At 33.1% G+C, this 27,596-nt stretch overlaps 1 protein-coding gene across 3 annotated transcripts in view; it reads left to right on the forward strand.

Moving 5' to 3' along the window:
- Positions 1-27,596, forward strand: part of LOC143042553 (uncharacterized) — a 72,434-nt gene that overhangs the window by 13,828 nt on the left and 31,010 nt on the right. The window contains exon 1 of one of the 3 annotated variants that reach the window (XM_076214931.1): positions 9-53. The exons of the other annotated variants lie outside the window; for them this stretch is intronic. Coding sequence (XP_076071046.1) covers positions 24-53 — 30 coding nt within the window. The 5' untranslated portion in view covers positions 9-23. Of the gene's footprint in view, positions 1-8; positions 54-27,596 lie in introns of those variants that run through there. 3 annotated transcript variants of the gene reach the window in all.

The following is a 27,596-nucleotide window of genomic DNA, read 5'->3' on the forward strand; positions in this document are numbered from 1 at the left end:
TATTAAGATCAGCTTCCTTAATTATGCATCGAAGCTATCTATCAAAGCTTAAAGTAAGTACAAAATATTTTTCTATGAATGAACTATAACTTATACTTACTAGAAAAATAAATAAAAAATCAGGTCACTCACTGCTCATTTACACTCACAATCTTCCTCCGAAAGAAGCATGCATTTTTGTAAACTAAGGTACTTTTTTTCTGTTGAACTAATAGGTGAAAAAAAGATAATCAATATGAATGCCAAAATAATGGCATTTTTATTTCACTCAATTCAAAGAGATATTTAAACCACATTTAAGTTATTATTGGAAAATTGTACGTGCCAAATCGCCTGAATGACATACACATATTTGAAAACTGGTGAGACAGATAATTTCTGTATCAGTAGCGATTAATCGTGAGTGACAGATAATTTCTGTATCAGTAGCGATTAATCGTGAGTGACAGATAATTTCTGTATCAGTAGCGATTAATCGTGAGTTGTGTTGTACTTTGATATTGTGTTGCTTGCTATTATTGGTGTGATCTACCATTTGATTAGTAGTGGCTGCAGTGCAAGCTTACGTTTACGTTTGAAATGCTTACAGCGACATGATTCATTTTTCTCTTTCCATTTAAATAGACTCTGGATGTTTAGTTCCTTCTTTAGAGTGACAGGATTTCTTGGGTTGTGTCCTTTTCTTTGCAGCTGGTTCCTCAACTTGATTCCATAACATAAAAATAAGACGAGTTAATAACTTTATGTGGCCTAACGGTCTTCAACAGTATGCAAAACCGAAACCGCATAGAATACTTTAAATGTCCCCGAAATGACAAAATTTTATATGAAATATTTCACATAGAGAAAATTAACGACATGAATTATATACAAAATAAGTGCTATAGTGCTGGTTGATGTCCCTAGTTAGGGGACGACCATTTGATATTCTTGTGGGGGGAGGGGGGCAGGAGGATTTTTTTTTGATCGGTTATTTATTTTTGTAAACTAAGAGGACAGATTATTCATTTTCTGCACTATTGAAGTAAGATTTTTCATTTTCATTAAAGCAAAGGACTGATTATTCATTTTCACAACTATATTTATGATATTCGAAAACATACAATTGTTAAACGATTTGTTTATTATAAATAATACATTTTCAATATATAGTCAAGTCATTATGTACCATGTGTACCATTTAATCAGAATTAATCATCATTCTCTGCAGAAATAAATATTTTATATTACCATCTGCATATACATGTATTGCATACATACATAGTATTAAAGTTTGGTTGTAACTAGCTCTTTTAAAAGTATTGGCAAACATGTTTTTGAAGGGTTTTGGAGCCACTGAAGGCCCAAGAAGCTATAGAACAAATGATGCATAATCATGCTTTCTGTGTGTTCCAAAGACCCTTTCATAATCTGAAAAGTTTTGTTTTAATAATTTTTTGACAATATTTTGGTCTCAAAGCAAAATTTATAAATTCAGTGTAAGACTTAAAAGTTTCTAGGGACAACATCAAAAGACCAATGTGCATGATAAAGCAAAAATGGACTATAAATTAGGCCGTTAGTTTTCTCGTTTAAATTTTTTTACATTGTTTTATCGGGGCCTTTTATAACTCACTATGCGGTATGGGCTTTGCTCATTGAAGGCCGTACGGTGACCTATAGTTGTTAATGTCTGTGTCATTTTGGTCTTTAGTGGATAGTTGTCTCATTGGCAATCATACCACATCTTCTCTTTTATATTTCCATAGTAAAGTCTGCGGTTGCTCTTTTTTTTAAACTCATGATCAAGTTCATAAGAAAATTACTAGATTACAAAAGGAATGCAACACTAACAGAATACAGAAAGGCAATCAATGAACAAAAGACAAATAAATAAGAAACATTGATCCCGAAAAACAAGGGCTATGTCTGAGGGAAAACGCAGAACTTGCTTCTTGCAAGGCATTCGCCGTGAACACAATTTAATATGGAGACAAGCGTTTGACTTGACATTTCCTACATGAGGCATCTGGGATTGGGAATTGTTTCCCGATTTTTTTTGAGAAAAAAAGTAGAATTTATGAAGAATCTGATGCCATCTCATACTTTCGATTAAACCTGCTGAGTTATTTATTTTCAATACATTGCAACTCAGGTAATTTATTTTCAAACTACCACAAACATTTATTTTTGTGATTATCAAGGCTGAGTTATTTATTTTCAAAATCCTCCTACTCCTTCTAACAGGGGTGATCTGAGCCGGATCACCCCTACCAGATCACCCCAGTTTGAGTTTCTTTTTTATGCATGCTTTCCTTTGTTCTGTAACATTTTGGCGGGAATGTCAAATCCACTATAAAACTTATAATTAATTATACGGAAAAGACTATCTATCAAAATTCATGTAGAAAAAATCCAGTGTATATGGTGGGATTCGAACTCAAGACCTTTAGCATATCAAGCCACGACACATACCACTACACCAAGACGACTGGATACGAAAAAATAGTAATTTGACATACTTAAAGGAAGCAAGATCTTTTTATAAGTGGGGCGAGTTGTCAGACCTTTATTCAGTGGGGTTTTAACCTTTTTCGTTAATTAATGAGTTTTCAGACTGATTGTTCAATTTGATTTTACACTTCTTCAAAGTGGGGCAAGTCGGTAAACAAGAGTGGGACGATATTTTTATAAAGTGGCGATATAGTGTGGGCCGATTGGCAAGTGGGGCGAGTTGATATTGTTCGATATCTACTCATCGTGTTTGGGGGTTAAAAAGGGTATACATCATATAGTAATATATAAAGTACATTGTTATGGTTGTGTGGCGTTCTTACCTAGATTTTATGAATTGTAAATGGTTTTTCGTCTAATCTAAAACAGCTGGGATGTAAAATAGTTATCCCAGTCGGACTTGGTGTATCAGTGTTAGATCACCCTCTGGCCTCCGGCCATCGGGGTGATCTTACACTGACACACCGCGTCCTTGTGGGATAACTATTAATGACCATACACATATTCGGTTTATTCAATTGAAAGTGCCATTGTCACTTAGTATCACAAGAGTTGTGGTCACGAAGCGATACTCATTATGGTCAATTTAATAACAAGAACATACGTTTCAATTTCTTAAACAATTCTGTAGAAGCAGCTGATTTACACCGAGCGTCCAATTGAACCTAAGTAGTTTCTATGGCAACATTTCAATTTCAGACGAAACCCAAACATTTACCTGTTGGTGGATGTTAATCCAATAGATTATTAATTCGAATATTTTAACTAATTTGATTCGTTTAGGGATAGTCACATGTTAAACTATATTTTTGGAGGTAGACAGAAAACGGCGGATAGCAAAGAGCATATTGCACGGTCATTTTTAGAATATCTAAAATACTCTGTGACGTCACGTAATGAATTTCATGATATTGTTAAAAAAGTTTTATTTAAGGAATGACTGTAATATTTTTTCTGTCTATGAAGAAATAACATAAAAAAATTGGTGCACACTGAATAACGAGCGTAGCGGGTTATTTAACAGTGTGCACCACATTTTTTATGTTATTTCGAATAGATAGAAAAAATATTACAGTCATTCCTTATAATTTAATTCTAAATTCCATTTTAAACCGTAGAAAACCATGAAAAAACGTTGATGACGTCACGGTCACATTACTAAATTATGTCTATGGGCTCATAACAAAATAACGTCAGCCAATCAGAAGACGCGTTACATCCAAAATTAAATTATTAAAAAATATCTATGATCGATTATTGGAAAGAAAAAAAATCTTCAATTACAGAAGATGTTTAAAAACAAACATTAAAAATTATGACATAACAAGTAATATGATATCTATAAATTTCCAACAAAATCAAAGGACGATTTTCAACAAATATGGCCGGAAATTAATAATATGTTCTCAGTCAATATACTTCTTTTAGGTCAATATATCCTTTTATCGACCTCAAACAAAGGCTATAATTGTATAACATACCAGTGAGCGGTTGTTACCCAAAGATTTATTAATAGACATTCAATTTTATATTGTGGTTTTATGTAATAGTTATCCCATGAGGACGCAGTGTGTCAGTGTAAGATCACCCCGATCAGGGGCGTAGCTGAGTTGAAATAAAGTGCAAGCATATATCGCCGAGCGGAGCGAGGCGAAAATTTTTTGAGCCGAGCGAAGCGAGGCGAAATTATTTTTTGGACTATTTTATGATGAAAATGATAAATACCCTATCTGTTTCTTACTATACCATATTTCAAGAAACGATAGTAACATCCTAGTGGGTTTCGTAATTTGGAAACCCGGGAACAGATAAGACACAAAATGACAAGCAAAAACTTTCAAAATTGAAAACTAACTACAGATGAAAAACACGGACCCCGAAAAAATTTGGCGAACTCCGGTGCTCCGAAGGTAAGCAGGTCCTGCTTCTTGCAAGACACCCGTGGTGTTTCTCACGAGGGTCATTTTAAAATCAAATGAGAGGTTTCTACGACAACGGTAGAAGGTCATTTGTAACACAGATACCCTAGGTGAATCAATAGTCTTTTGGACGAAATGACAATGGGAATACGAAATCGAACGGCTACTTTTAAGTCTTGACTTATAAGTAAGGGAAATAAATCTAAGATGTTTTCAAGGTGATTTTATTGAGCCTGTATAATTAAATGTTAATACTGCATGTAAGACTTAAACTAAAGTATAGACTAGTTAATATCCAAAGTCCATATATCTATTTTTTGCCAAGGCAAATGATCTCAGAACTCTCTCGGTGTCAATATCCATTTCTCTGTTATCCGCTGCCTTCTTGCTAAAATAAAAATCTAGCTTCTTCATTTTTATTTTGATTTCTACCGGGGTTAAACTTTGTGTCGTGATTGTAGTTGCAAGTACAGACACCGCCAGACACGATAATCCGGAAAGACTAAAGACTATCCGAAATTCAATTTCAGGATTTTTTTATTTTTTTTTTTTTTTTTTTGTGAAAAACATGTGCAAGCAAATGATTTTTGCGTAATGCCCGCGTCACACTGTCCCGATTTTTACGCCGATGGCAACACGATTATGGAAATTTTCAAAATCGGGACTGATCGTATCCAGATCGGGCTATTCGTTGTACCATCTTTAACCATCGTAGAACCATCGGCCACTTTTTCTAGCCTTCGGGGACAACTTCGGGAAGGGTTCTAAATTTTTTAACATGTTAAAAAATCCCCGAAGGTGCGTCCGATGTTGAGGGTTCGTATTGAGTTCGTATCACCATCCTCACCATCGTAATGTCACCGGGAATGCATCTTTGAACATCGTATTGCATTCGTATTTCCATCGTTTCCATCGGGCAGTTTTGACATTACGATGTCTACACGAATGAATCACGAAGCTACCCGAAGGTCTAACGATGGCAACACGACTTCGTAAAGACCTCGTAATCCCGTCGTGTTGCCATCGAATAAAAGTACGAAGGCGACAAGATGGAACTACGACGGCAATAAATCCAGCTAAATGTAAGTTAATTTTCGCGGTAAAATACATTTAAAGTGCCATGCGCGATATGCACTGGTCAGTCTAATACGACAGTTAAGAAAGGCGTTCACAAAACATGGAGCTCATATCATATAATTCTATGAGAACAAGAAAGGCGACAGCGTTGTTTCTATTAATCCAAATGGAACAAGAAGAGCATCTATTACAGGCTCAGGATTTACTTTTACAAGTAAAAAATTTTTTTTGTCAATTTTCCATATCAAGTAACATAATGAAAATCATAAACGCGCCTCGTACACCAACACTGCATGTACACGTATATAGGGAAACCAACTTTTTCTTCATTATTCTGATTTTTTATGTATCGTCTGAGTTGTTGTCACACGAATGTTTACTCCATAACCATTTTGTTTTCTATATGTCATATTTTGCCGCATTTATTGCTTTCCCCACATCCTTCCTTTTGTCTATATTATTATGATATTCTCCTGGAAAGAACTCTTTTTGAATAAAAGGGATCAACGAACCCATTACCTTACCTTTAAGATAGATCAGTCAACATGGGAATAATTATTGGTGATTATTCAGACTAGTGCACCTATTTTACAGTTCAAACAAGGCAATGCCGAGCGTGGCATTCCCTCGTTTGTAACATATTGGGGACAAATATGGACACTATATTTGTATATGACACATGCAGAAAATGGTAAATTGAATATGCATATTTGATACATAAACTATTTTTTTTAGAAATCAACCAAAACATTCAGTAACTGGAAATACCTTTAATATTGTCTTTAGAACCAGCAGGTAAAAAAATGAGCAACCAATTTCCTGTGTATTATGCTATTTCAAGGTGAAAAAAACAAGTCCATCTGCATGACCTTGACCTTTTGCCTTGAACGTAAAAAATGCCAGATCATTACAAGGAGGAACAATAAATATACCAAATGTGGTTAAAATCTTTTGAAGCATATTGGTTTTAGAGTGTCCACAAGGGTGATATTGCCTTGTATTACAACTGCCACTGTGACCTTGACCTTTGAACTTTAAATTCAATAGCGCTTAAGATATTCGTAACAAGTAACACCATACCAAATTAAATGTACAATATAATATATATTCAATATTGATCAAACAATTTAAAACGCGTAAGGCCTTCGGCATATAATTTAAATGCATCGTAAGCTTTTAGACATCGTATGGCCATCGCGCCATCATCGTAATCCATCGTGTAGCCTTCGTAATCTATCGTGTAGCCTTCGTGATCCATCGTGTAGGCTTCGGCTGAGATATGAAGCTTAAATACCCGTCTTCGGTTAAACTTCGTATGTCCATCTTTTGCTATCGTATATAATTTCGGCACCATCGTATAGACTTCGTTATTCATCGTACTTGCTTCGGTCACTTTTTGGTATTTTAACGAGATCGGGACCAACTTCGTACGAACTTACAATTTTCGCATTCGGGTGTCCATCGTATATAAAAATCGGGACAGTGTGACACGGGCATAAAGGCAGCTACGCGCCTGCCGATGACATACCAAGTCCGAATGGGATAACTATTTTACATCCCAGCTGTTTTAGATAAGACGAAAAAACATTTACAGTTCATAAAACCTAGTTTAGAACGCCAAAAAAGAAACCATCATAATATACTTTGTATATAACTTTATAATGTATATCCGTTATGCCCCCGAACATGATTATTCAGGGACTGAATTTTTGGCTCTACCTTGACACCATTTGCGATTATGGTCTTGAGGAAACGATGATAGTCCGTCGGAAGGGGACGATAAATGGCTGACCCGTGTTAAGAAAGAGCCATATCTCGTGCACGTTAAAGACACCCTTTTAGATATCGAAAAAGAGCAGGCTAATGCCGCTAAAAAGTAGCACTTGCACGCGCAAAGTGGAAAGGGATTAATATAAGTTGCAAAACTTGTTTCCCAATCCACTATAAATAAATATGTTTAAACTAACACGATGACTAAATATGAAACTATGTCAACTCGCCCACTGGCTAATCGACCCACACAAGAACGCCACTTTTATAAAAAAAATCGCCCGAGTCTTGTTCACCGTCTCGCCCCACTTTTGAAAAAAGTGTAAAATCAAATATAACTATCAGTCTGACAACTCACTTATTTATAAAAACGGTTAAAACCCCACTGAATAAAGGTCTGCCAACTCGCCCCACTTTTGAAAATATCTTGCTTCCTTTAAGTAATATGTTAAATTACTGCTAGTGGGTATCCAGTCGTCCTGGTGTAGTGGTATATGTCGTGGATTGATATACTAAAGGTCTTGCGTTCGAATCCCATCATAGGCAATAGATGTATTCTACATACATTTTGATAGATAGTCTTTTCCATATAATTATTTCCGTTTATAATGGATTTGAAATGTTACAGAACAAAGGAAAGCATGCAAAACAAAGAAACTCAAGCTGGGGTGATCTGGTAGTGGTGATCCGGCTCAGATCACCCCTGGTAGAACAAAGGAGCTGGGATGTAATAAGTTATCTTAATTTAAAAGAGGTCTCAAATCTGACTGATTAACTGGAAAAATATAGACAATTTGAAATATCATACTTTATTTATTCGTTGATGGTCGCTTTGCAAGTGACAACAAATGCCACCAAAAAGCTTTGTAAATGAAAATCGTTACATGTTAATAAATCTGAGACATTTTAATCTTTAATCCATTTTTTATTGAATTTATTTCTTTCATATATGAATTTTTATTGTAAATTTTATAATTAAGTTAATAAGACGTGATGTCACACAACAATAAACAATTGATTTGGGATTTTGCTATAAGGAGTTTTTTCTGCTTTCAAAATGTTTTAGTTTGAACCCGACCTCAGGTTTTCTTAAAACAACCGGAAACTTTCCCGTTAAAATTTCTAATGATTACATCTAAAAAAACAAGGATACGGACCTATCACTTTTTAAGTTCTGTTATTTGTAAACTATCAATTTATAAACGTCTATCTATATCAACTTTAAATCTTGATATTTTTAAACAGAGGAGCGAAAATCCCTAATGGGTTTTTTTATCTGGACAAATTTTTTTCGCGACAATTCGAAAACAATTTTTTTCTTTCAATTTTAGCATTACATATAGTGGCAGCTGAGTGCGATTGGCCAAAAAGGTAAATAAATGTTAAGCGACTTAAAACGTTAAAGTACCTGGATGTTAAAAAAGATAGTATACCATATATGCGATAGGCTTATTTAGTCGGATCTTAACACGTACTTGTGATTTGGTAAAACCGGTTTTGATCAAAATATACGACGAAATGTCGAAATGTTCAGGACTTAATTAAATCCGTATTTCTGTAGGATGGTGCAAGTATACGATTTTTATTGCGTCTTAAACTTTGAGAAGCGAATAATCTTCAACTACTTTATTCAAATATTGTGTATAAAAACGTTAATTTTGAGCTATGAAAGTCAAGTGGCTCGAGCATTTTTCTGAGGAAGTTTTAAAAAATTGCAAAGAAATATTTTTACAGTGGGTTAGCTTCATTATCTATAGATTAACAACTTTTGGTTATATTTGTAATTTAGAATCATCATTGAAGATGGAGGACGATTGTACAGATAATTAATTATATCGATGTGCCATTTGTATGGAAGAGTGACATTCCGTTGTATTATGTGCCAATTCGAAAAAGTTATGCGAGTATTCTCTCCCCTTAACAGGTTCATTATTTTATAATTAAGTTTAGGTTTCTGATATAATTTTGAATAATTACAAAATGTATCAATTCAATATATTTCAGTTTTTGTTATTGGTGTATCAAAAACATTGATGTACGAATATAATTTCATAAATTTGAAACGTTTAAAATGATTACATACCAAGATAAAGAACCGTTCATCATTTTTGAAAAAAACTATGAACGAAAGTTGAATTATTTATCTTCCCTTGATGCTAGATTGACTGGCAAAAGAACCAGCGTAATCTAATGGTAATCACAGAGAGGGATCAGCTAGCAATTTTTAATTATAGACAAGACAAGACAAGACAAGACAAATACCTTATTAGAGTCTCACCTAGCATGTCTAAATAAAATAGCTCGTAAATCTACATATACTGGGCAGTTAATTAACACATGTTTCTCATCTTCAATAATGTTATTTTTCTTACATTGCTCATTAAAACATAATCTATTGTCAACCATAATGCCTTCATATCGACCAGTTTTTATTCTCAGAGGTGCAACACCACATCTTAATTTAGCATATGCACTCTTATATTTTCCAGGCATATTAATACATAAATATTTTTCTCTATTAAAACATTGCTTAAACATTCTATACGTTCGCAATTTACTTCTTTCATTATACATTAAGTCAGAGTACCACTTCTCTTTATATCTACAAAAATTTTCATGTTCAATTTGTTTAATTGTATTTTTATCAATAGAAAAATCAGTATTACATAAAAACTCCATATCCATTTCTTTAAATTTCACATTGACTCTATAATTCCAATTTTTAAATTTACTATTACAGCATTTATTGCCCCATAAGAAAACCTTTTTATTAACTCTACAATGAGACATTTTAGTAAGTCTCGACCATAATCTAAAAATACATGTCCACTGAGATATAATACTGGGCATCCAATCCATATCTCCATATAAGGCTAAGTTAGGGGTGTATTTACCCACACCCATAAAAAATATCATTGCTCTATTTTTTACAGCATTAATACAAGAAAAATCCTGGTGACCCCAAATTGAGGCACCGTATTCAATTACAGACATAAGAAGTGTATCAACAAGTTTTGTAAATGTATCAAATTGAAAACCTCCATTAGCTTTACATTTAGCTATTAATAAACCTAATGACCTACTTGCAGATTTAGCTACTGTCTTAGCCATACAATTGTAATCTAAAAATTCTGACAACAGTAACCAAGATAAGTATAACTAGGAACAATTTCCATATCATTATTATTAAGTACAAAAGTAAAATTTGTCTTTGGTGTAGACTGAGTTCTGAACTGTACAATTTTTGATTTCTCTAGATTTACAACTAAATCATTTTTACAACACCATATATTTAAAGTATCCAACATTTTTTGTAGATCTTTCTCATTTTCTGTTAAAAATACAAGATCATCTGCCTTAAGTAGTACACAAATTTTTTCATCATCAATTTTTACTCCAATATCTAATTTTTTAACTTCATCTACAAGGTCATTAATAAAAACGTTAAACAAAATTGGAGACAGAATACACCCTTGTCTTAAACCACATTTAACCTCAAACCAATCAGTAAAATTACCATTTACTTTTACACATGAATATACATTTCTATAAAGTGAAAAAATAGCATTTAACATTTTACTACTTATACCTAAATTTTCCAATTTACCAAAAAGCAAATCTCTGTTTATCCAGTCGTAAGCTTTTTTAAAGTCTATAAATGCTACATATGTTGATAATTTATGTAATTTACGTGTTTCTATGACAGTAGTCAAAGTAGAAATATGGTCTATAGTATTTCGTCCCTTTCTGAAACCATTTTGTTCATCATGAAGAAAATTAAGTTCATCAAGTTTAACGGTAAGACGAGAGTTTAATACACCACAGTAAAGTTTATAAGATACAGGAGCCAAAGTTATTCCACGGTATGCCATAGGGTCTCTTGGATCTGCAGTAGAGCTCTTTGGAATCGGAGTAATGATACCTTTCGACCATAAAGCAGGTATCTTACCAGAGTTAAAGCAAATATTAAAAATTCGAGTTAAAGCTAACAATGCAGTTTGATTCTTATAAAGTTCAACTGTAATTTCATCACAGCCAGGCGATTTACCATTTTTTGAAGACAACAGCACATTTTACACTTCTTCATATGATATAAAGCTATCAAGATAATCATCATACACATTTTCATTACTATGAATATATTCAACACTATTATGATTATTTCTATTTAACATATTAGAAAATTCACATTTCCATTTATCTAACACTACATTTTTATCACATGATACTGACTCATCACTTAATTTCACTTCCATTGGGATAAAACTTCGGCGTTCACTACCAACTCCTATTTTACCAACTCCTTTTGATTATCACAATACTTTAATAAATCTTCTTGTAAGGAATACCAATATTTTCGTTTAGAACTCTGAACGGCCTTATCGAATATCCTACGTTTATTCACAAATATATGTCGAAACTCCCGTTTATTACGCTTAATTTTACATTTAAACCACACTTTTTCGGCTTTACACACTTCATTCCACAATAAAGTAAGCTCCTCATTCCACCATTCTTTTTTACACCTTCTTCTTTTATTAATATTGAATCCATTTGATAAAACAATATTTTTAGCCGGTAATTTATTACACATTTCGGTTTTAACGATTTTCACAAAATTTTCATACATATTATCAATACTACTTTGATCGGCAATGGAATTTTCTAAAAAACGAATAGCATTATCAATTTCAGCGATAGTAGATTCTTGACACAACCAATCTTCCGGTAAATTTCTTGTATCATATTTTTTCTTTGTCTCAGAAGTTCCTCTTGTCTGTGTATTTATACAGCAATTTGAGTCAAAATTCAAGGTAAAATCCCAAGTTAGTAATGAATGATCGGGCATAGCTTTCTTCAAGTCGTATTTTCCCAATACATTAATTTGTTCAACTATTGAACTTGTTCTGATTACATTAAAATTGTTAAAATTATCCAAATGTTCATATGGCAAAACACAATAATCCACCACACTCATTCCTCTAGTAGATACAAATGTAAAATCATTATGTAAAGTTTTTCGACCATTCAAAATACAGCAATTTACATCTGTTAAAAAGTCACAAAAAATATTTCCGTATCCATTATGCTGAAAGTCTACCACATTTCTTTGTGGCAATTTATCTATTCCTTCAATAGAGTCCGGTAAATCTGAACAACGACTTTTCCAATCACCACAAATATAAAATGGTTTTCCTTATGGGATAGTGTATATGTTTGTCATTAAAATATCAAAAACTTCATGAATATTCACAGCCCTTGTGGAATTTTCCGGCGGTAAATATATAACACATACATAAAAGCAGTTATGTGCAAAGTTTTTATCTTCAAATTTTACCCAGATTATACCATCTGTGTTATCTTCTACGATATTAATATTAAATTCATCTCGCACATCATTACGAATTAAAATCCCAACACCACCAGATCCGGTTTTAGCTCTAATGTGAATTTCCTTTCGATTCAAACCAAACCATGTATATCCATCTACATTTATACCAGTATTCCCTATAAGATGGGTTTCTACTAAACCCAGTATATGCAGATTATAGTACCTTACATATTCAGCTAAAAAGTTATATTTCTCACTATCTACATCCACCTTCCATCCGTTGATATTCCAAAATCCGCACGAAACCTAGTAGTGACCTCCACGTCTTTGATTATTTCCACCTGTAGTATTCCCACGACCACGTTTGTTGTGTCTTAACGTTAAATAATTTTCCACTATAAACGAATGTTACTTTATACAAATATAAGGACTTTGTTAGCTAAATCTACAAATTTTGTTGGATATTATGATTTTTTATTGCAATAGATTAATATGCTACGTAATTATTGATAAAAAAGTAATTTAGGTTTCACAAAATACTATATTTCCTGTAAATGAATTTTCTATAATTCGGGCGTCATGATTAGATATTGTGATAAATGGTTCAGCTTGCCGTTCAAACCTTGTAGTCTATCACTTATGGGAACACCTCCCCTTACAATCGTCCTTGTAAATTACAAATTATTGTCGGAATACGTAACACTTATTTGTCTACCCTTTTTTTTATAAATGAGAGAGAAAGGCGATGCTTAAATTTCTCCCTTTTTAGTAGCGACTACACATTTATGTTATATTTTCCTGCAATGTATAAACTAATGTTTAACATTTCAACGGTGACTACAAAGTTTATTTCCACGTATACACTTATTTAAATGCATCCGTTTGCTACCAATAGAAGCAGGATACACGATACCTATGCGCAATTCTATTTTGTATCTATATAGTAAAAAAAGTCAACTGCAGGACACAACTAAAGTCCTTTTCCAGCATCCGAAAAGAATCAACATAGTTGCTTCTGCCGACGAAGCACGGTTAGGCCTGACATTAAGTCATGGACATTTGGTTTAAAAGTTGTAAATCAAAAATTCTTAATTTGTCTTCCGGCATGTTCATTTTTAGCTCACCTGGCCCGAAGGGCCGAGTGAGCTTTTCCCATCACTTTGCGTCCGGCGTCCGGCGTCGGCGTCGTCGTCGTCCGTCGTCGTTAACTTTTACAAAAATCTTCTCCTCTGAAACTACTTGGCCAAATTAAACCAAACTTGGCCACAACCATCATTGGGGTATCTAGTTATAAAAAATGTGCCCGGTGACCCCGCCATCCAACCAAGATGGCTGCCATGGAAAAAAATAGAACATAGAGGTGAAATGCAGTTTTTGGCCTAAAAATCAAAAACCAGAACATTTAGAGCAAATCTGACGAGGTAAAATTGTTTATCAGGTCAAGATCTATCTGCCCTGAAATTTTCAGTTGAATAGGACAACCCGTTGTTGGGTTGCTGCCCCTGAATTGGTAATTTTAAGGAAATTTTGCTGTTTTTGGTTATTATCTTGAATATTATTATAGATAGAGATAAACTGTAAACAGCAATAATGTTCAGCAAAGTAAGATTCACAAATAAGTCAACATGACCGAAATGATTAGTTTACCCCTTTAGGAGTTATTGTCCTTTATAGTCAATTTTTAACCATTTTTCGTAAATCTTAGTAATCTATTACAAAAATCTTCTACTCTGAAACTACTGTGCCAAATTAATCCAAACTTTAATCATCTTTGGGGTATCTAGTTTAAAAAATGTGTGACGTGACACAGCCAACCAACCAAGATGGCCGCCATGGCTAAAAATAGAACATAGGGGTGAAATGTAGATTTTGGCGTATATCTCTGAAACTAAAGCATTTAGAGCAAATCTGACAGGGGTAAAATTGGTCATCAAGTGAAAATCTATCTGCCCTGAAACTTTCAAATGCATCGGACAACCGGTTGTTGGGTTGCTGCCCCAAAATAAGTAATTTGAAGGAATTTTTCAGATTTTGGTTATTATCTTGAATATTATTATAGAAAGAGATAATAAGGAAACAGCAATAATGTTCAGCAAAGTAAGATCTACAAATAAGTCAACATGATCAAATTTATCAGTTGACCCCTTAAGGAGTTATTGCCTTTTATAGTCAGTTTTGACCAATTTTTCGTAAATTTTTGTAATCTTTTACAAAAATCTTCGTCTCTGAAATTACTGGGCTAAATTAATCCAAACTTGACCACAATCATTATTGGGGTATCTAGATTAAAAAATGTGTGGCGTGACCCAGCCAACCAACCAAGATGGCCGCCATGGCTAAAAATAGAACATAGAGGTGAAATGTATATTTGGCTTATATCTCGGAAACCAAAGCATTAATTTAGAGGGAATCTGACATGGGGTAAAATTGTTTATCAGGTCAATTTCTATCTGCCCTGAAATTTTCAGACAAATCAGACAACCTGTTGTTGGGTTGCTAACCCCTGAATTAGTTAAATTGTCAATTGACCCCTTCAGGAGTTATTGCCCTTTATAGTCAATTGTTAACAATTTTCATATTTTTTTGTTAATTTTTGTAAATTTTTAGAAAATATTTTCAACTGTAATTACTGGGCAAAGTTCATTATAGATAGAGATAATTGTAGCAACAAGAATGTTCAGTAAAGAAAGATCTACAAACACATCACAATCACCAAAACACAATTATGTCATGAATTTATATGTGTCCATTTTTAATATGCACATAGACCAAGGTGAGCGACACAGGCTCTCGAGAGCCTCTAGTTAGTTTGTTTAAACGATTGTTAGCGTCATAATCCAACTATACGTTTCTTACGTCTATACTTTCGCAGACCATCGAACTAATGCGTATTGAGGAATCGCACTTTAGCGTATACCATGGCACTTAAATAGCGTGGCCATCGTACTTTAGTGTCCGCATCGCACTTAAGAGTCCTACATATATATATATATAACAAAATCCAATCTTTCAAACTTGCGATTGGTAACTCTTCAGGAACTATTAAACATTGTATAAAGTTCAAAGATATTAATTACGAGAGCCTTTTAGGGCCATATTAATTTAATTTTCTAATTTGATATAACAAATTATTAATTTGATACATAGAGATTAATACATGGCCTTTTCCATATCAGCCTGGGAATCATCCCGAGACCCCCATATTAGCCCGAGACGGAGTCGAGATGCTGATATGGGTCGAGGGATGATACCCAGGCTGATATGGAAAAGGCCATGTATTAATCGCTTTATCATATACTTCCGACAATAGTTTTATGTAAGGCAAATAAACAAATGCAATAACTAAAACAGTCAAAAATTTTATAAAGAAATTGAATTATGAATCAAATACATTGTATACGTATATAATTGTCCAACAACAGCAATATACTACCTCCATATATATTTATGGTAGCATTTTCTAAAGAAGCATTTTGAAACATTGACAATTCGGAAGAGTTTTAGGTTCATTATTACTCCATGTTTGTTGTACTATGAAATGATTCATAATTGTCAATGGCATTTGTTAGCAGCCAAGTACTTAACTATCCCCACAAAAGTTCCCGTAAATTTTGACGTCGTCATAAAAAATATCTGACGTCACAATGGAAAAGTAAACAACCGATACCGGAAACACCGGAAGTAACTTGCACGAGAGGCACTATTATGGGTTTTGTGCACGAGATGCACCTGATATGGGTTATCAGCCCGGGTGGGAAATTATGACTTGTGTACTTCCGCTCATTACACATATGCAAAAGCTATCATATCAATGCTAAGTATATGATAAAACATATCATCAATTTGATATAACAGATTATCATATATTTAGTACAAAATACAGCTATTTTGTATATCTAATAAAGGTTGTTTTTCCAGTCTGTATCACCTACCCTGTATCGCATACCCCGTATCGCATAGCTAAACCCGTATCGCATACCCCGTATCGCATGGTAAAACCCGTATCACATACCTTTTTTTTTTTTTTTTTTTTTTTTTACATAAAGGTTTTTTTTTTTTTTTGTTAAGAAAAAATTTCCTCAAAATAGGTCATTTTTTTTAATGACGTCATTGTTTGGTATGTAACGTCACGAACATCAAGTTTTCATATTGTATGTGACGTCACGAACATCAAGTTTGCATATTTTTTGGCACACTAAATGCAACTATAAAAAATACAAAACACTCAAATAAATACAATAATAAACAAAATATTTTTAAAACAGCAGCAGGCAAATGGTAAGGTAACCCAGGTGCTTTGTATAAGCAGTTATTTTAAGGCTTTGAACCAAGACAAAAGCAGAACTGAAGGTAACCCAGTGCTAATCTATCGGGATCAGAAAACAGTTCATATAATATAATACTCTTCTGTTGAAATATATGATAAAGCGTATAATACATGGCAAAATCCGTATCACATGCCGTATCACCCTCGACCAATATCATCCCTCGGGCCTAAAGGCCCTTGGGCTGATATTGATGTCTCGGGATGATACGACATATGATACGGATTTTGCCATGTATTATTCTATATTTATCAATCTGATATAACAGATTATCCAATCTAATCAAAAACTGATCTGTCATCGCTCCCGTTTTCTGATATGTCGCGTGGGAGATCTAACGAAACCCGCTTTGAGGTCACATGTGAGTGAACTAGAAGTTATGAATTTATAACGATATGCAAATGAGTTGACGACCTATTTATAAGCCAATCAAAAAAGTTTATGAATTATTTTGACTGACAATTTCGTCGTAAATAAAATGAGTAACATGCTTTTACCTTACGATAAACTTTCAAGATCGTGGAAGACTCAATTTCATTGGCCGAAAAAGACACACCTACGAGGTCACTCACATGTGACCTCAAAGCGGGTTTCGTTAGATCTCCCACTTGACATATCAGAAAACGGGAGCGATGAGAGATCGGTTTTTAATTAGATTGCAGATTATCAATCTGATATAACAGATTATCAATCTGATATAATCAGATTATTACATGTCATTTTTCATATCGCATATATTATCAGCCCTAGGTTCATTATCAGCCCAAGAGCCGCATGGCTCGAGGGCTGATATTGACCGAGGGCTGATAATACATGCGATATGAAAAATGACATGTTATGATCTTTTTATCATATGCTTCAACAGTAGAGAAAAATAACAGATTCATATATTGATCCTTTTACGTGGTTCCGAAAAGAAGTTGAAAGAGTAAAAAGTTCACGGACGTCGGACCCAAAATTAGATACATTCAATAATAATTTAATTTTGGATGTAACGCGTCTTCTGATTGGCTGACGTTATTTTGTTATGAGCCCATAGACATAATTTAGTCATGTGACCGTGACGTCATCAACGTTTTTTCATGGTTTTCTACGGTTTAAAATGGAATTTAGAATTAAATTATAAGAAATGACTGTAATATTTTTTCTGTCTATTCGAAATAACATAAAAAATGTGGTGCACACTGTTAAATAACCCGCTACGCGCGTTATTCAGTGTGCACCAAATTTTTTATGTTATTTCTTCATAGACAGAAAAAATATTACAGTCATTCCTTAATGAAATCTTTCGATCATATGCCTCAACAGAGAGAAAAAAAAAACACATTTTAATATGGACAAATCGACAAAAAAAAAATAATAATTCAACAATATACATAATGAACATTGTTTGGAAAAGTCAACTTTTTTAAAGTAACTTTCTAAATCATGTTTCAGAAAAACTTAAAAAATGCGTTTATTTAATATATTTTTTTTTAATTGAATTTTATTATTTTACACAATTTACTTTCCAGTATTCAAATAATTGTTTTGTACACTACTTTGTAAAGTTTAACACTAAAAACGTAGCATTGAGGTGTATTTTCCGGAATTTACCGAGTATCACCGGAATGCCATGTGATAACGTTACGGAAAGGCATGTGATAACAATCGAAGCATGTGATAAACTTTTCATATCAGCCCGCTAAGCACCAATTCGAAAAATATGGAGTTTACGTTAATTTAATGTTATTATCATACAGTAAAAATCATATGTTATTTAGTCTAAGTATATGATAAAACAGATTATCAATCTGATATAACAGATTATCAATCTGATATACAGATTATCAATCTGATATATAGAGATCAATACATGGCCTTTTCCATCGCCTCTTCCCGAGACCCCCATATCAGCCCGAAACGGAGTCGAGATGCTGATATGGGTCGAGGGATAATACCCAGGCTGATATGGAAAAGGCCATGTATTAATCACTTTATCATATTCTTCCGACAATAGTTTTATTTATCATATACTTAGACTAGATAACATATGATTTTTACCGTATGATAATAGCATTAAATTAAAGTATTTTCCATATTTTTCGATTTGGTGCTTAGCGGGCTGATATGAAAAGTTTATCACATGCTTCGATTGTTATCACATGCCTTTCCGTAACGTTATCACATGGCATTCCGGTGATACTCGGCAAATTCCGGAAAATACCCTTCAATGCTACGTTTTCAGTGAAAAATATTACAAAGTAGTGTACGAAATAATTAGAATGAAATTCAAAACAGTGTGGCTGTGGCCATTGATTGACACATTAAATTCATCCATTGACTGGGACAATTTAGGTGAACGTTTGTATGTAACGACCACTGCTCACTATGTACTTTTTAAAGACACTTAAACTATGGGGTCACCAGAGGTTCTCAACACCTTAATTAAGTAATTCGAAAAACTAATCAGAAATAACACGATGTTTTGATTTATATCAATTATATAAATCAAAACATAAAGGTTATTCCTGATTAATGTTTTGAATTACTTTATAATTAAAGGCGTTAAGAAACCTTTGGTGACCCCACAGTTTAAATGTCTATCGTAGGTACGTCGTGAACAGTGGTCGTTACAGACAAACGTTCATGTAAATTGTCCCAGTCAATGGATGAATTTAATGTGTCAATCAATGGCCACAGCCACACTGTTTTGAATTTCATTCTATTTGAATACTGGAAAGTACATTGTGTAAAATAATAAAATTGAAATAAAAAAAATAAATTAAAAAATTATTAAATAAATGCATTGTTAAGTTTTTCTGAAACATAACTTAGAAAGTACTTTAAAAAAGTTCACTTTTCCAAACAATGTTCATTATGTTTATTGTTGAATAATTTTATGTCGATTCGTCCATATTAAAATGTGTTTTTTTCCTCTGTTGAGGCATATGATAGAAAGATTTCATATTGAATGTAACAAATTTTGGGTCCGACGTCCGTGAACTTTATACTCTTTCAACTTCTTTACGGGAACCAAGTAAAAGGATCATTATATGAATCTGTTATTTTTCTCTACTGTTGAAGCATATGATAAAAAGATCATAACATGTCATTTTTCATATCGCATGTATTATCAGCCCTCGGTCAATATCAGCCCTCGAGCCATGCGGCTCTTGGGCCGATATTGAACCTAGGGCTGATAATACATGCGATATGAAATATGCCATGTAATAATCTGATAGTAAGGCAAATAAACAAATGAAATAACTAAAACAGTCAAAAACTTTATAAAGAAAATAAATTATGAATCAAATATACTATAATTGTCCAACAACAGCATCACTACCTCCTTATATATGTACGGTAACATTTCCTATAGAGGCATTTTGAAACATTGAAAATTTGGAAGAGTTTTATGATCATTACTAATCCATGTTTGTTGTACTATAAAATGATTCATAATTGTCAATGGCATTTGTTAGCAAGTACTTAACTATCCCCATAAAAGTTCCCGTAAATTTTGACGTCGTCATAAAAAACATCTGACGTCACAATGGAAAAGTAAACAACCGATACCGGAAACACCGGAAGTTACTTGCACGAGAGGCACTATCATGGGTTTTGTGCACGAGATGCACATGATATGGGTTATCAGCCCGGGTGGGAAATTATGGCTTGTGTACTTCCACTCATTACACATATGCAAAAGCTATCATATCAATGCTAAGTATATGATAAAATAGATTATTGTCAGTTTGATATAACAGATTATAATTATTTGATATAACAATTTATTAATTTACAAAAAGGAAATTTGATATGTCAAATTACTAATATAAAAAAAGAAGATGTGGTATGATTACCAAAGAGACAACTCTCCACAAGAACCAAAATGACACAGAAATTAATACTTATAGGTCACCGTACAGCCTTCAACAATGAGCACAGCCAATACTATGGCATAGATTGGGGTTATCCCCATCTCTATTTGACATAAAGGATACAAAGGATGTGAACGTGAAACGTCTCAACTGTTTGTAGATATATACCTAAATGTTTTTGCATTGCACATGATCTGAAATCCTTATTCTATATATACAGCGTTATTAAGGGCATATCCAACAGTTTCAGGGGAGGTAATAACAAACGTAAACGTCGTCTATTGTTTCCCGTAATTTAACGTTGTTTCAACGACGTCATAATGGCCGTCTGGAAAGGACGTTTTTTTTCCTCAAAGGAAGGGGCACCACGGCGGGAATCGGCAAAAAACTCAAACAGAATATTAACAGAACTAGAACTCAAAACTTAAAAGATATCTTTGTCCTCTTGGTCTTTTATAAAGAACTGCAATTATCTTGATTATTACTAGACCATACTCACTTAAGTGTCCGTTTTATTCAAATTATCTTCAATACAATAGAAAACAACGAGAGCAAATGCGTAATGGTTTATTATTGCTTTAGAATGCAACATAAATTGTAATTAATTCTTTTCTGAGATTTTGTCATTCAGGATAGAAAACTCAAAGTTTGGTTTTACTTGAGAAAGATGGAAAAAAATGGTTTTTTTTAGAAAAATAAAATACAGCGTAAACTATCATTTATCATGCATCTAGCTTTGCGTTGAAGTGCTAATATACAGTAGCTCTTTAAAATGAATACGACCTTCAACTGGTAAATAATGCAGAACAAAAGATGACACAGCAATAAAAAAAAATGAAATAGGAAAAACATTGTAATATATACACCGACATACAAGTTGAAAATATATGACGATGTTGGTGTTTACTTATGTATGAGGAAACAAATATAATTTAACAAAACAAACTGGTGTAGGTCTTGAAGTAGGTCTTGACTAATTAGACACGCCTCCTTATGTCAGCGGGTCCATAACAGGATAGGAAAAAAAAATCAGCCATCGAAATAACATAATTCAAAATTTGGGGGGGGGGGGGGCTAATACCTTAACTCAAGATTTTAATCATTATTCATCTAGTACGGCATACGTTTTACCGCTGCAAACCCTTTATCTTGATAATGAATCAATCATTTACTTCAGATCCACTTTCGCCTCGTCCTAAATATGCCTGATATATTTGCCACTGGAGCACGGGAGCAAGCATTTCATCAGTTTCATATAGTGATGCATAATCATTAGTTTTCAACTGCTGATTGTCTCAAACAGTTTTCCAGTTTTGACATTTTATTTTTATTTTATATTTGATTTCTAAACAAAAATTTTAGAATTTGTTCCGCATCTTTCTCTTTGAATTCATTTGTTTGAATAATCAATAATGATATAGTAGTCTACATCAATGGTTACATTGTATGCAGCCAAACTAGGTGGAGGGCAGTAGAACAGAAAACTCCATTGTGTATATGCAATAACTCATATATTGAAGCGTAAAAAACCACGGCAGTCAGGCTCGTTTAGGTGGGAAAATTACTATCAATTTCTATACTTATATATATATATAGTAAATATGTCATGAAAGAAAAAACACACGAAAAAAATGGCCACAATTTATAATAACATTCAACTTTTTTCAGCCGTTTCGTTTGTTCTCCAGTTAATGTCTTACTGATCTGTTTTGTTAATCAAAGTTTTTTTTCCATCTACAACTGCAAAAGGCGCAACAGATGTGTTAAAATCAGTCATGTGACTTATTTGAAGATTCATGTGACCTTTGTTGATGTTTACAGATTTTATTCGAAGTTCGTATATCCCTTCAGCCATTTATTTAGATGGTATTTTAACGTATAGATAGCACAAAACTCTCCTACTCAATGCATCGGATATACGACATTTTAATCCGACTAAACGAGGCTGCAAATTTATACATCCGAGAAACTAATCGGCCGCATCCAATTTTAGCAAAGATATACACGTAACTGTCAGACGGGAGCAGTCCAGAGATGTGAATATTTCTAAACCCAATCAATCTTTTTGTTTTGAAAAAGATTTTAAAGGTATACATAAATACGACAGCAACCCAACGACACATATAATTCAAAACACTAAGAATCAACATACAGATTTTTGTTATAGCTAGAAGCCTATAAAGAAAAAAACCACCCAAACTTTGAACTGAATTGTTATCTCGTCCATATACTGGTCCATTATAAATAAGAAGATGCGATATGAGTGCTATCGAGACAACTATCCAACAAAGTCACAGTGTATAAATACATTTGTCTGCCACACCGTCGCACTGCCCGGCTTTGAAAAATTAGCGGGGAAATATAACGTTACGTCCCAAAACGTCTTAATTTTTGGCGCAATTTGTGAGGCTTACGGGAGGGATCAAGTAAACAATATTATATTACTCGATTTTTCTCAAAAACGAGTATGGTGACAAATATTTTTCAAAACGTTATGACGTTCCATTTTTTTCAAAGAACAACATATCTTACTTTGGCCAAATCGACACCGTTGGAAATATTTAAAAAAATAAAAAATGTGCATTTCAAATGTTCATTTCTTGCCGTTGTTTGGGTCCACCATAACGTTTTTGGCTGTATTTGAGTAAGAATTAATGCTTTAAATGGTAAAGTTAGATTTTTCTTACCATCTTGAACTATTTGGCTTCAATTTGAGCCCCATTTTATAAGTATATTTTGATTATAAAATCATATTTATTTTTTTTAAATAAAAAACGTTTTTTTCCTCAAAATGGCAATAATGTTCAATTTTCAGCAGTATTTTTTGCAAAAACGATATCGACGACATATATTTTTTTTGGCAAAATTTGATTCTCTGTCAATTGAAGAATGAAATATCTTCAAGGGAAAAAAATCTCACCGTCAAAAATAAACTGTTGGATATGCCCTTAAGGTGCTCAGATTAGACTCGTGTGGTCGTATTTAACAGAAAATAAAAGTCCACACTCATTCATAATCTCACGCATGTTTCTTTATTTTTAATAAAACAAATCAAAATCAAAAATATATGTCGAAATAAATTTATTTAAGACAATATTTTCAATACGGATTGGCAATGAATCCTGAGTTACATGCACAATACATGTTTACAGGGCCAATGATTTTAGTACTGACTTGCTTTGAATTCAGACTTACATGAATGATATCATTGATATGTGATCAGCGGCCAATATTTCAAAAGACAAATTTGTATGAACTGTCAAATTGCAGTTAATATATAAATCAAAATAATTAAATAACATTGAGAAAAGTCAAAGTAAAATGTTTATGTAACACACTTCTCAGTTGTATTAATCTAAAGATCTGTATATTTTTTGGCGATGATTCAAAATTTGATTTTAGAGTTAAAAATGTATTGAGTTTTTTGTAAAAAAAGTTTTTTTCACATGTCGCGCCGTATTCCAGAAACTATTTATCAGTCTATGGAAGAAGCGATTCGATAAAAGCTTTTCTTATATCAACGAGCGATATTGTCTTATATCAACGAGTTGCATTGTGGGAAATTTCATACGAATGTTAGCATTTGTACGAAGAAAGGCAGATTTCTCGGTATAAAGTAATGACTCTTTTCTTAAAACAGGGTGACATTTAACATGACATACGTCTGGTGTATAATTTTCATGAGTTATTTTACGTAATAACAAGCAAGGTGTATTTAAACGAGAAAATTGAATTATTGAATAAATGAAACATAAATGCACGATTTATCATTTGTAGATGTACACATTCTATAAATATTATGTATCAAATTCAGTGGAATACGCCAAAATCACCTATAAGTCAACGATACTGCTATATTTTAAAATATCAATGCGATATTTGTCTTATATCATAGCGATGATTTTTTAATATCAAAATTTATGAATGCGATACTTTTCTAATATAACTGCTATAGTTTTCTAATATAGAATTAATACGATGACACGTCACAATGCATGTCAAGAAAACTGCAAACATAATTCACAAACTTAGATCATGACCAGTTCAATGTTTTAGGATCAACATCACTAAAATTTCGTAACTGTAACACAATTAACGCTTACATGAACTTATCATTCCGAAAATGTTGCTTGACCCTATTGATAGTTGAAAGTGTTAACAACCTGTTCAGTCTATTGTTTTCAATCACATGGTTTAACCAACTAACTAACATGCTTAACCCCGTCACATTATTTATGTATGTGCCTTTCCCAAGTCAGGAGCCTGTAATTCAGTGGTTGTCGTTTGGTTATGTGTTACATATTTGTTTTTCGTTCATTTTTCTTTTATATAATAAGGCCGTTATTTTCTCGTTTGAATTGTTTTACATTGTCTTATCGGGGCCTTTTATAGCTGACTATGCGGTATGGGCTTTGCTCATTGTTGAAGGCCGTACGGCGACCTATAATTGTTAATGTCTGCGTTATTTTGGTCTCTTGTGGACAGTTGTCTCATTGGCAATCTTACCACATCTTCTTTTTTATAATTCTATTTGAAGTGATGATGCAACGGCGGAATTTAAAAGCGCTTGCAAATACGTCTAAGAGTCTACCGACCTATTAGATTCTAATTTACTGGTCACACTGCTATAGTCTACCCACCTTGGTAATATCGAAATAGACAAAAAATATCATTACATAAAAGAAACATTCATTCAAACCATCCAATCCAATATAGCTCCAATTTACAATGAATATTCAAATGGTAAAATCAATAATCCAAACAAATTAAAATGTACAAATGCTGATGTCCCGCTCTTTGAAAATACCAACTGAGTAGCCTCAGACTATAAATTGGACAACTTCAGATACAACAAAAATCTTGTCAAACAGAAAATATATTTATTATTAACATAGCAAAAGATATTGAGAAGGAAGACAGTTCTTTTGATATCAAAGACTTTTCCCCGTTGGTAAATCGATATCTCTATGAACATAATCAGCTCGCCGCGTGGACGCTCTTTTACATCGCGATGACCGTGAGGGTATTCCGATGTATTGTTGCCACAGAGATTTGACTTTCGTTTTTGGCTAGTAACCGATTGTATAAATACGCGAACTTTTCTTAGTGCAAAATAACAATCCGTATCGCTTGTTATAAATTCATTTCTTCAATCAGTACTAAAAAAAATGTTTAGAACACAAATAAATAAGATGTAAATGTCTTTTGACGTTAGAAATGTGTATATTCGTTCATTCGTTCATTGTGTATTAATTTACGTTTTTTGATTGAGTTAAGTCTGCCAATTGATACTTTATCGTGTGTTTATCTATGTTGTGATGTTATGCTATTGTTTCAGAAAAAGGGAGAAGGTTTGGATCCATTAAAACGTTTAATCCCGCTGCAAATGTTTGCACCTGTCCAAAGTCAGGAATCTGATGTACAGTAGTTGTCGTTTGTTTATGTAATATATACGTGTTTCTCGTTTCTCGTTTTTTTATATAGATAAGACCGTTGGTTTTCCCGTTTGAATGGTTTTACACTAGTAATTTTGGGGCCCTTTATAGCTTGTTGTTCTGTGTGAGCCAAGGCTCCGTGTTGAAGGCCGTACATTGACCTATAATCATGGTTTACTTTTTTTAAAATTGTTATTTGGATGGAGATTTATAGATATAAGAAGATGGTGCATGAGTTCGAATGAGACAACTTTCCATCAAAGTAATAATTTGTTTAAAGTAAATCATTATAGATCAAAGTAGGTCCTTAAACACGGAGCCTTGGCTCACAGCGAACACCACGCTATATAGGAACAAGGACATTGCTAGTGTTAAATCATTCAAACAGGAAAACCAACGGTCTAATTTAAAAAAAAAAAAAAAAAAAAAGGAGATTCAAAAGTACAAGTCAATCATTTTGATACTTAGCTATCTGATTATTTGATTACGGCATTGTTTATTAAACTCTTATTTGATTAGATTTGCTTCCAAAACCAATTGAGAAATTTGTAAGATGTTACCAAAAACAATTTGAATTGAAGCAATGGTCTTAAAAAACAATACTACTAAGAAGTAAAATTAAAAAAATACTGAACTCCGAGGAAAATTCAAATCAGAAAGTCCCTTATCAAATGGTACAATCAAATGATAAAACACACCAAACGAATGGATAACAACTGTCATATTTCTGACTCGGTACTGGCATTTTCAAATTTTGAAAATGGTGGATTGAACCTGGTTTTATAGCACTTCACCTCTCACGTGTATGACAGTCTCGTCAAATTCTGTCATATTTACAACGATGCGTGAACAAAACAGACATAATAGGTAAAATTGTCAAAATATGGGTACAACAATCTAATATTAATACTAATCGGTACTAATATTGATATAATAAAAACACCGCTATGATATTTTAAAAGTATCGCATTGTTTATTTATGTATATAAGAAAAACACAGCACTTCAAATTTTACACTGACATAAACTTAAGCTTCTAACTAACTTCTGCATGTATATTTAGACTCAATTGTTGTTTATATTTGAACAATTAGTTTTAAAATTAGTATTTTCTTAATTTTTCGTTGCCGAAAACAACATTTTCCGCATGGAATGTCTGCATATTTACAATTGATATTAGACAATATCGCTATGTGATATAAGAAAAGTTTTTATCGGTAGGCTTCTTCCATAGACTGTTTATGATTTTTGCATAAAACTTCTCCCACAAGACGAAGGGTGTATCATGTGCTCATGGCGCAACTAGATATTATTTTAGTGATTTGACAAAGGGAAGTTTTATCTTTTAGATTTAGTGATTTTATGTAACATGTTTTTAAATAC

This window comes from Mytilus galloprovincialis, chromosome 8 (assembly GCF_965363235.1).
Source record: "Mytilus galloprovincialis chromosome 8, xbMytGall1.hap1.1, whole genome shotgun sequence".
Lineage (NCBI taxonomy): Eukaryota > Metazoa > Mollusca > Bivalvia > Mytilida > Mytilidae > Mytilus > Mytilus galloprovincialis.